The 12,500-nt window shown below is 31.7% G+C and overlaps 1 protein-coding gene across 1 annotated transcript in view; it reads left to right on the top strand.

Annotated features, from left to right (window-relative positions):
- Positions 1–12,408, top strand: part of FOXP2 (forkhead box P2) — a 239,519-nt gene extending 227,111 nt beyond the window's left edge. The window contains exons 8-11 of the mRNA XM_011955953.1: positions 1,031–1,244; positions 2,969–3,073; positions 10,474–10,561; positions 12,191–12,408. Coding sequence (XP_011811343.1) covers positions 1,031–1,244; positions 2,969–3,073; positions 10,474–10,561; positions 12,191–12,307 — 524 coding nt within the window. The 3' untranslated portion in view covers positions 12,308–12,408. The remainder of the gene's footprint in view (positions 1–1,030; positions 1,245–2,968; positions 3,074–10,473; positions 10,562–12,190) is intronic.
- The last annotated feature ends 92 nt before the right edge of the window (positions 12,409–12,500 follow it).

A 12,500-nucleotide genomic window follows, 5' to 3' on the forward strand; every position in this document is an offset into this window, starting at 1 on the left:
ATTTTTATTGTATAATTCAAGTAAATTTGCATAATCTGAACCAGGGAATTGTTTACAATGAGTAGTTGATTTACTCTATCAGTCATAAATGAAGAAGTTTAGATGTTTTCTTCTTAATTGATCCCGTTAAGTAAGCATATTGGTTTCTTTAAGACACCAAAATTAAATTTAATTATTTAGTTCACCCCTCTGAGAAATATCAAAATGACCAGATAATTGTGAAATCTCCTATTTTTTTGAGTTGAGTGTTCACTGTTTTTCCCTGGCATTTTTATTTTCCCTTTTTTTTTTCTTTACTTTCTTTTGATATTATTTTAAAACTTATTTCTCTTTCAGTTCCTGACTGATTTAAAAAAAAAACAAAACCTTAATACTAGCGATAAGTAAAAGCTACTCTTAAAAGTTGAATAGTTCAATTTTTATTTTTATTTATTTATTCTTTTTTTTTTTTTTTTTTTTGACACAGGGTCTCACTCTCACCCAGGCTGGAGTGTAGCGGTACAATCTTAGCTCACTGCAACTTCTGCCTCCCGGGTTCAAGCATTCCTCCTGCCCTCAACCCCTAGTAGCTGGGATTACAGGTGTGCGCCACCTCACCTGGCTAATTTTTGTATTTTTGCTAGAGACAGGGTTTCACCATGTTGGCCAGGCTGGTCTTGAACTCCTGGCCTCAAGTGATTTGCCCACCTCGGCCTCCCAGAGTGCTGGGATTACAGGTGTGAGCCACCATGCCTAGACCTAGTTCAGTTTTTAAATGGAACATGCAGAGATTTTTTTAATGCTTGATAATATTCTCAATTATTTCATATGGCAGTATTCCCCATACTATTCCCAAATTGGTACTCTTTAGAAAATAAATGATTTTTTTCAAGACAAAAGCTTTAGTGCTGATAGTGTAAAAGTGATTTTTTGTTGCATATTAATTTATGCAGGTAACATCACTGTTGCTGGTATTAATCTATTAATAACACAAAGCTCATTATATAAACTTTACCTTGTCATGTTAATGAAGCTTTCTTTCATTTTATAGCTGGCTTAAGTCCTGCTGAGATTCAGCAGTTATGGAAAGAAGTGACTGGAGTTCACAGTATGGAAGACAATGGCATTAAACATGGAGGGCTAGACCTCACTACTAACAATTCCTCCTCGACTACCTCCTCCACCACTTCCAAAGCATCACCACCAATAACTCATCATTCCATAGTGAATGGACAGTCTTCAGTTCTAAATGCAAGACGAGACAGGTAAATCTCATGAGCTTTATTCTATATTTATCTATCATCAAATTTTATTTTCACCATTAAGACAATGGAAAAGAACAATTTGTACTTGAAACAAGGACAAAATGTATAGAACAAGAGGTTAGAAATCTTTATTTATCTTATTATATTCTTTATATTACAGAAAAGTAGTTCAAATACCAAAAGTTTGATGGATATAGTTGGGGAGTTTGCCTGAAGACATTTATTTTTTCATGAGTGCATGTGGAATGATTGTATCAATATATTTTTATGACTAAGATGTTATGATTAACCTGATTGCTGAGAACATTTTTCAAGCTAAAAGTCAGTTCTTTAATTTCAAATAATTAAAGATGCATGGATATCTCTCTTATATGTTTCAAACATATGAATTAGAAATCAGAGAACAGATAAATAATATAGACACAAGCATACTAAGCTAGATGATGGAAATTCTGGTTTGCCTTTTTAATTGTGGCATGATGAAATATTTAAACACATAAAGATAAACTTACGCTGGTAATTTTATGATTAAATTCAACTAAAATTTCAAAGAAAAAATATTTTATTTCAGTTATTAATATTAAACGTGTTATGTTAGATAATTTTTTACTTATTGTTTTATTTTAGTTGTATAAAAATTGCATTTGTAAAAGGAGCATTCATGTACATTTGTCCTTTAGTTCCATTTATTTAGGCATAGTGCTCTCTAATCAAGTCCTTTAAAGTAATTTGCATATAGTTCATAAGCTAAAATATTGCTCAGTGTGAAAAATCTGTTTTTAAAAGATGGAATGTAAGTGTAGAATTCTTAACATAATGGCTTAGGCTTATATATAAAGCTCCAAACTTCATATGTAAGTGTAGTGGATTGATAGTGTTCTGTTATGCACTATGAATATCTGCCTTGCCATTACAAATTCTTTGTCATAAACAAATGTTTTTCAAAGAAACATATATTGAATTATACTACCATTTAAAATAAAATTCTATAATTCAGTGATGTTTCCGGCCTTCATTTGAGTATCAAGGAAAATATTTCTTGTTTGGTTTTATTAGTATAAAGTGGTATGCTCCTGAATGCTTTCATGCTGTTGTTTTAATTGAGATTAATTTGATGATTGTGTATTCCAAAAGTTGGTTGATTTCTCTGGGTTCTCTCTATCTAATATTCATTTATCAAAAGTCTTCAGTAATTATATAAAGATATAGCTAATGAATACTGTTCCAAAGTAGATTTTCTAAATCAAGTGTAACTAGTAGAAATACATGTGGTTTATACATAAATGTTAAACAATTTAAATAATCCTAGAGGTCCATATCTTCTTTAAAAAGAGCACTTCAAAATCTTATGATGACTGTCCTATTATTTTCTTAAAAATGAAGGATTTTTTTCACTTGACCACATATGAATATATATTTTTTATTTAGAGATAAAATGTTACATTAAGGTCATATGGCAGCATTAGCATATGATATTATACAGTCCTCTTAGTTTTTCATCCTTTATTAACAGTCATCTTTGGCTCTATTTCTCCTCTAATTGGAACATCATCTAGCCTTGGCAGTTGAACTATTCAATAGAACGATTAAATTTTTCTGACTGCTCTGAGCTGAATTGACCTGTTTTGACCTGTTTGTCACTGATCGTAACCTGACAGGCGCTAGCAGCCTGCCACGATTATAGCTTTTTGAGATGAATCTGACGTCGTGTTCTTTTGCTACAGCTCGTCACATGAGGAGACTGGGGCCTCTCACACTCTCTATGGCCATGGAGTTTGCAAATGGCCAGGCTGTGAAAGCATTTGTGAAGATTTTGGACAGTTTTTAAAGTAGGTTTTTTACTTTTTTTTTTTTTTTGGCGGGGGGGTGGTGCTGGATTATATGGGAGTTTTAGGCACGTTGTAAATAAACAAATGAAGGAGAAAAGTAAAAGTCCATTATAAGACACACTATAAGATTTTTGTGGGTTCCAACAAGTGGATTAGCAAGGTCAGGCTTCATCTTTTCATTAAGGTATTTTACAAATTATTTAGTAAAGATTTTTGAATGAATGAAAAATATTAGCCTACAATAATATGTGATTAATCATTGGAGAACTTTATAACAGACCTATTTGTAAAATAGAATTCTCTTAAGTTTTAAGTTTCTAATTAATATTATGTGAGTCATCATAATATATATATTTTCAGTAAACTTATTTTGAAAGCTTGTTTTTTAATTACAGGCTTTATATATATTTTAAAATAGTATTTAGTATATACATTTAACTACAAGAATTAAAAATGAAAGTTTATACTGGCTAAACTTTAAAGAAATAACTACATTTCATTTACATTGTTACTTTTTGCCCTTAGAAACATCAAGAAACACACATGGCTATATCTTTGTATAGCAGATTACATGGCTTCTCTAGCTTAAAACCAACACTTTGTGTATTCTTAATTTGTAATACAGTATTTTATTTTTTAAAAAATCTTGAGTTCTTTTTCAAGTGAAAAGATTCATCTTTCATGAAATGTTTTCCTTACACAATTCTGGTATACAAGAGATCTAAACAGAGAGCTACAGATAGGCTTATGGAGATGAGTAACTTCACAGGCTGAGACTCTTATGTTGTCATGGTGCAGCTAACAGGGTGAGTGAACTGTTTCATGCTTCATCAACAATTAAGTTAATTAGCTCATTTGAAATTGCACTGCTTTGTTGCCAGGATGTTGGCAGAAACATCAAAAAGATGTGTTTACAAATGGAAGACTGACTACAGGGTATAGAGCAAAAGCACCTTAACAACCAGGCACAAGTACTTGGCATCACAATAACTTTATAAATGAATTACAGTAAGACTTCCACAAAGATTTTTTTAACCTTTTATCATTTCTAACTAATTAAGAAAAAATTTGCTTCATATACCACTGTGGCTCTTTGTAAATGGCCTTAAATGAAAATTTACACTTTTCTTTTATCAAAACAGTTGTGAGCTGCCGTTTATTTGGGTATGAAACTGATTATAAGCAAAGAGACCATTAAAAAATGTTAGGTAGGTTTGCTGAAGTTTTCTTCTCTAAAATAATAATAATTTAAAAAAAGTTAAAGCAAAGAAAGAACATAGGGATGTTGTTTTAACAGATGATTTCCCATTTCCTCATGTGAATACATTTGTCCTTATCAATATATTATTCCTTGTCATTGAAATTATGTAAAGGGGTATTGTTACTGTTTTTTTAAGAATGGTAAATTATGCCATAGGACTAACCTACTCACCATGCATTTTATTGCTCCAAATTGTTCTTTCTGACAAAATTCAAAATAAATCTTTAGGGAAAAAATACATATTTTCCTTCAGTATGATTTTGTTTATAGCAAATTGAAAGGAGCATTTAATTTTTCTCAAATATTTTTGTGTTTATTACTAAGAATCAGATGAATATGAACCCTCATTTTACCTTAGTCTTCTTTCATATTCATGCCAGTGTTTAAAAAAAAAAAAAAACAAATTACAATTAAAAAAGCATTTTCTTTCAATTAAATATCAACTTTGGTTCCAAAGACTGACCATTTTTCCAACCCATTAACTTTATAGGGATGACAGAACTAATGACAGGAGGTTTTAAGGCCTTTTTTAGTCCATTTTTTGTTTTGATATGCTTTAGATTCACCAAGTCAAAGATCTGTGATAAATTCTGTTAATAGAGCTAATGTAAGTATATTGAACCGAAGTGAAATATTGATTAGATATACTTTCCATAGAGGCATTGTCTTCTTTAAAATGTGTTAGAAATTTGAAAAGAAAGAAAATAATATCACTAAATGAATTAACTTCAGTTATTCAAAAAAAGTTTACTTAGCATCTGTGTGGGAAGTGAAAATGAAGAAGGAAAGTGTCACCACTTACACAGATTTTCTCAGATGACTTTGTTTTCCTTTGTAATAATGGAGAAAACTGAGGATTTGGGAAAGCAAATGATAGGTAAATTAAAGCATTGTGAAAGGTTTTTAGTTCTGATTTTTTTGTGTATCTGTTCTTCCAAAATTTTATATCCAGTGTTTATTATAAAAGTTTTTTAGGAAAATATTATTGTGACATTTTTAGTTCTAGTATGCACTAGAAATAAATTTTACAGCTTCAGCTTTAATTTGATATCAGATAGCTTATCCTTTTGTTTGAAATGAAAGGAAACCATTTTTACTGTCTAGCTGACATATGACAAATTAAAAAGAAAAGTAGAAAATATATTGCGTCCCCAATTCTTTTTTTTACATTACATCTCAAAACAAACTGGTGGAATCCCTCTATGTTTATCTTGCACCAAATGAAAAGCCATTATAAAGGACAGTTGCTTATGTATAACACATATATATGTACCTGTATATTATATATATTTATGTATTTTATATATTTATTTGTTATATATTCTTATTCTTATATATTCTTTAATTTTTATATATTCTTTAATTGAGGCACTCTTTTCAATTGGATAAAAAAAATTCAGACTAAGTTAGAAGTAGTTATTTGTAACAGCAAGATGAAAGCAGAAAATACAAAATGATGAAGGAAATCCAGGATAAAAAGTGTTCAGGAAAATTTTTGAGTTTTACTGTAAAGTAGGTGTTGACAGAAGCTAACCATTTTTCCTGACCACTAATTGAGTATCTCACTAGATCACTAAAAGCATTTAATACTAGTTCTTCATTACTGTCTTATAAATGTCAAAGTGTAATAACATCTGACAAAACTTTAGAGTAGTTTGTCTGCAAAATTAATTATCATTCCATTGGAACTAAGTCAGCTTGAATATAGATGGATTGATTTTAGAGCTTAAGCCAAAAGGTTTACAATATAACATTCCATTTAGCAGACAAGTGTTCTTGAACCTGCATGCATAGATGCCAGCACACAAAACATCATCTAAGATACAAAGGTAGAAATACTCCCCTTTAAGAAAGGCAGGATGGCTAGTGTCTATAAATATATTAATGTATTAAAGATTAATTAGTAGATGGGTGTAAATGAGTTAAATTTATTACAGATTAAATTTTTAAGGCTTGATACTATATGAAGAGCAATAGAAAACATAGTGGAAACATAGTTTATTTAATAGAAATTTGTTGTCTTTTTATTGCAGCTGACTACTCTAAAAATTATACTCTTACTTAATGTGTATTGTCTATTTCTTTGTCTTTGACTAGGCAGCATGGCTACAAAATTATGACCTCAAGAAGGCATTCTTTGAACTTGTCAGAATGTTGTTTCTTTTGGTGACAGTGCCCCCATCTCTCAAAACTAAGGCATCTCACATAATCAACTAAATGAATAGTGACAGCTAACATTTTGTATTTAAACTCCTGTCAGTGTTTAAACATAAAAAGCTTGATGCAAAATAAATCAAACACCAGTGATATGCAAGTGAAACATTTTGTTAAAACAGTCTTTGACATACTTGGATTTAAATCTGATCCCTTTTTAGCTTATAAAATGCTACAACTTTAAATGAATTTGAAGAATACAAAGGTTAAAATTGAATCACTAATCTGGATTGTATATAATTGAAGTTACCAAATACATTCATAATCTATAAAACCTTCATTAAAGAGAATTATGCATTAAATAAATTGGAAGGATCCTTTCCTACTTTTTGTCTTCCTGAAGTGCCTGCTTAATTGTTTTTAGAAAGAAGTTGACTGCTTATTTATGTTTTTTCTAGTTTATACTACCTGCCTAGCACAGATTCAGTGCAGTTTTGAAAGGACGTCAGTCGACCACATCATTTATTCCATTTTGAAAACAAAAATCAATATACCTATAAAGTGACCCATAAATTAGAACTGGCTCACACAATGTTTGTTCAGTGCTGCCTTTCTGAAGGCACCCTTTGCATTTTTTCTTCACCTCTCTGTTTGAACTGCAGTCTCGGTAAGAGGCTCATTAGGGGACATTAGGGACTGGAGCTAACCAGAATTCCAGAGCTTGCTTTGCTCTTATTAATGCATAGTAGAGTAGAATGCATTTAAATATTTCATAGGCATTCAGTAATTTGTGTGTAATCGCCTTGTTAGCAGACCAGTAGAAGTAGACCAGGCCTGTGAAATGGTGTTAGTGATTGCATGGGTAATTTACAGACCTTTGCCATCAGAAAGAGTATTATTGTTGCCTTGTATGAAGCTGTGAAATAGAACTACCAATAAGTAAAAAAAGAAACTTAATAAAGGTTTTGTAACAAGCATCTTCAGGGATAACAACCCCACTTGGTCCTTTTGAAGCAGCCATAATTTATGACATAGGCAATATATCAAATGCATAAGATAGTATTATGGAGCATTCATATGAAAAGGGTATTTGCAACATTAGTTCCAACTTCCTGCAAGGGACATGATTAAATGATTAATGAAATGTCCCTTTGCATATGCATTTTGAAACAGCAATTAGGCACTGACTGAGAAAATCCACCAATCCTCTCATTTTTCAGTATTATCTCATTCTTGATTTATAAATCATAGAGAATTTTTTAACAGTAATATGTAGTACCTGAGATAGTTATAAAAACATAAAAGAGAATAATTTGGGCACAAAATAGTCATAAATACATAAATTCATAATTTAATGTTAATACTTAGCCTATTTATTTAGTCTTATTGCATGGTATTTATATCTGACACTATTTCTGTACTTTGATTGGCATAATTAAGTAGAGGGAATGAATAGGCACTATTCTTTTACATATCACTGGTAAACAATAGCGAGGAAAGGAGAAGGGAGATGTGGCAGAGGTATGTATGTGTTTTTCAAGTTCTCAGTAATGCACTGGAGGCTGTTCTATAAATGATCATTGAAGGGCTGCAAGCTAGCCTATAATTACAGGAAAGAAAGTGGCAGCTCTGGCATTTCATAACTATGTGTCCTCGAAAAGTGCTTTGTGAGTTTGTCACCAATGATAATTTAGATAGAGGCTCATTACTGAACATCACAACACTTTAAAAACCTTTCGCCTTCATACAGGAGAATAAAGGACTATTTTAATGGCAAGGTTCTTTTGTGTTCCACTGAGAAATTCAATCAAGACAAAACCTCATTGACTATTATTGTAGTCTACAGTCTCTATTCTAATAAAAGCTGCATAGATAAATTGAATAGGTCTCTAAGACCCAAGTGTATAATGCAAACATTTTGTACTTTTTTTAGTTCTTTAAATATAAGATCATGATTATCACTAAGCAGTAAACAAGTGTAAAAAATCATTTTAAAAAGTGATTTCACACGAAAATAAATGTTATACTGACTATGCCTTTTATTGCAGACCTGTATATTCTACTTATCTTGCTTCCTGCATTTACACCCTAATCTCAGTGTATAACTGAAGTATTTTTGAAAATATGCATCATTTTTTTGATACGGAATAAATATATTTGTGTTCCCCAAGAGTTCTTGTTAAAAAAAATAATCTTACAGAAACACAGCAATATGAAGCCTTAAGAATTCAACACACAACTGTATTATGCTGGTAGAAAATTGTCTTACTGTTCATTTAAATTTTGGAGGAAAACACCCTGAAAAACAATTTTTAAATCTTGTCTTGTTATTTAGGAATTAGTGACACTTTCTGTTAACTAACCTCTGGTTTACTCTGACATTCCATACCTCCTTCCCAGAGAGCATGAGTGAATGTTAATCCTCTTCACAGGTTCACAGCAGAACAAACCTGAACTGAACTTAGAGAGCAGACAGGTATAGTGGAAGTCCCTCCCCTGCACTCCAGCCACACTCCTTCAGCTTGACCTTATCCACCTTGCTATTTTAGTCCACAATTTCTCTTCAACCAAGACTGACATTGTGACAGGATACATGGAGGTTTTGCTGTTATGATCAATAAGGAAGTATTAAAACAAACTGGTTTAATTTATCAAGGTATAGGCAAAACAGAGGTTTCTGATTGTTGAACCTAGGTCTATAAACAAATAAACCTTTTATTTATAATAAAATTTGCTTTTTTCAGCAACACGACTTTAATTACTCTTCATATGTTTTACATATATGTGTCTATATTTTTTCTGCCTCGTTATGATCTTCAAGAAATAAAAGTAAATAATTTGAATGGATACAAAAATATATTTGTTGAATTTAGTACACCCAGAGCTATCATAAACTTCTTAGACTATTATATCATTCCAAGTGATACTTGAGCCATGTGGGTAAATATGTAAATTATTATTTAATTTTGTGAATTTCTTTTCAATATGCCATTTCACTTATATGCAATGATGAGAACATCTCTAAAATTGTTGCCTTAGTTTGCCCATTGGTGAAGTAGATGCACCAACGGGTATTAAATTACTTGAAGATTACTTTCTTTAATTTTAGGAGGCATCAAAGACATTATTATATATTACAAATTAAAGAGTATATATTATTAAATGTTTTCATGTTCGTTGGAGATTCTGCTTTACTAAATTACTTTTGGTGTATTAACATACCACTCATTAAAGAGATCTCTTTAAACATTATATAGAAATAATAGTGGTAGACTAATGCACATTCAAGGTAGACTAATGCATATTCAAGGTTAGAGTAAGATCATTGGAATGATTTATTTTTCACCATTTAAAAAATAAGATTAGGATAAATGTCTCCTAGTTAGGACACTGGACATGAAATGTCAATCTTATTATTCTAATGATGAGAATCTTCAATGAAGTTTCTTTATTACTAACAGCAAATCATCGTTCTTCATAAATATTGATGTTTCCACAGCATGATAATTTGCCATCTTTACCTAATTCATACCGCATCCCAATGAAATAAAACATTGCTCACTAAAATACATCATAGAAACAACAAACTGTTCTAACAGAAATGAAATAGAAAATTGCCTTTGTTCTGTTCAGAATTGCTTTTGCTTCATAGATTTGTAAGCTGTTCTTTTTTTAAAAAAAAATGGCATAAATAATATGACTTCTACTAGAACTCTGTAAATGGTCTGGGGAAATATTTTTTGTAATAACAGGTAAGCTTAGAGACAGTGACATTTTCTGCCATTCGAAGAGTCTCTTTACATTACATAAATAATTTCACACAACACTTAAGCAGCTTTAACTTTTTTCTATATGGTTTCAAGGCTTTCTGTTTTCCCAGTGCACAGAGAAACATCTGATTTCAGTGTAATGCTTTTTAAGTGTAGCCTATGCCACTGAGATCGACATCACTTTACATTCTGTTTTGTGTCTTCTGTTTGTTTAGGCACCTTAACAATGAACACGCATTGGATGACCGAAGCACCGCTCAGTGTCGAGTGCAAATGCAGGTGGTGCAACAGTTAGAAATACAGGTTTGTCAAATGCTCACTTAATGGACTCTTCTCAGAATTCTGGTGTGTTACATTGAGTACCGAGCAGATTCTGGGTCTTTCAGGCTGCATCTTATTGTCTTAGCCATACAATAACTAATGGAGATAATGGAATTTTAGATTGTTTTAAACAGTGGCAATTATTGATAACCCAGAAAGGATTGCTGTAGTTTAATGTTACTTTTCACTTATATTTTTATAACTTTTAGACCACATCATATGCATTTGAATATCCCAAAGTAATCAGACCTAAGATTTTCCCAATGTAGGTTAGACCAAACTCCCACAATTAGTTATGATTTTATTACAGAGACAGTTTTTACATGAGCTAACCTTGATTTTTTTCCATTAGATTTTATATTATGGCAAACAGCCGGTCTTTACAATATCATGCCTGTAATATAACTAACACCCTGAAAGATAACCTTTTCTTTTCTTTTTTGTAGTGTAATTTTAAAGAACTTGCAAAAAATCTTTATAGTTTTCTTTAGCTAGATTAAAGGCAGATAATTTATATCACAAATGATAATACACATGTTGTATCAAATGCTACTGTTTTAAGTTAAAAAAATTCTATTAATGTTGAAACAGAATTTGGCCACAAGTAAACAGAATTCATAGAACTAATCAGAAAGCAATTACATCACCCAAAGTCTGACTCTTGTTATGTTTTACTAAGCCTTTAAGGCTTTCTCTAATATTTTATCTTAAAGATGATCTTTTCTTGATAAAACTAATACCTTGTTTCATTTAAAGATACAATTTTTCTTCCTATTTTATTACATCTTGTTTCAAATTCATCATATCATTGCTTTTTTCAGTTACTAAAAATATTTTGTTTTGACTTGTAAAATAATCAAGAACATAAAAAGCACCATCACTGTTAAAGTTTAAAAAGCTTTTTATAAACCTGTTTACCATTTATTAAAGGTAGACCAAAACATAAGAGTTCAGCTGATGATACAGTCTTCAGTGTGACCAATTATGCCTCTTTTTTTTTTTTCCTTCTGCTGTGTCTGACTGATGGAAAAGTAAGGTCCGTCAGTTGTAATGAGACCCAGTGCAAGTGTAGATGCCGACTCCGTGGCAGAGTTCAGCGTTTCACACTGCCTGGTCTCTGTCACTCTATTGAATTAGATTGATGATGGCAGATTGCAGGGGGCACTAACTGGACCTCAGTGGGAATGCATGAAGTGTGTAGACAATCCTGGCAGGCACTTCGCTTTGAGAACCCTTCACCCCTTCACAGCTGTTGGCACTAGTCCATTGCTAACAGTGTCCACAGGACTTTAAAGAGACACCATGGGCCTTCTAATTTATGGTTTCAGTAACTTGTTACTGTCGAGGCAACTGTGACCTCAATTCTCTTATTGACAAAAAGATGAAGTGTTATTTGTTTTCTCTGACCTTTTAACATAAGAAAAGCAATAAAAGTTTTTCCCCCTCCATAGCTAAAGTTGCATTTCCTCCCAGATAAGTTCGTCCTGACACAGACTTTTATATGCAGGAATCATTATTCTGAGGCAAGCTCAATGATAAGATGTATCACTGCAATAAAATAGCTATATCAGTCATTTCTAAAATGCTTCTGATCTCACTCTTTCTTAACAGCTTTCTAAAGAACGCGAACGTCTTCAAGCAATGATGACCCACTTGCACATGCGACCCTCAGAGCCCAAACCATCTCCCAAACCTGTAAGTGCATATTGCTTTATAAACAGTAAATAGCTCTACCAATGTAACAGACTAAGAAAATGAACAATTTAGTGACAGTTAGAAAACAATGAGTGTGATGAAAAATACGGCAATAAAATGAAAGTAAAATGTAATCGCTTGTCAAATTGTATGTTTCTTTTAAAATAATGCTATCTTTTACAAAATCTATCCAATCTACAGCATGGGTGACACTAAACAAAGTACA

The sequence above is a fragment of the Colobus angolensis genome, unplaced genomic scaffold, assembly GCF_000951035.1.
Source record: "Colobus angolensis palliatus isolate OR3802 unplaced genomic scaffold, Cang.pa_1.0 Scaffold403, whole genome shotgun sequence".
Lineage (NCBI taxonomy): Eukaryota > Metazoa > Chordata > Mammalia > Primates > Cercopithecidae > Colobus > Colobus angolensis.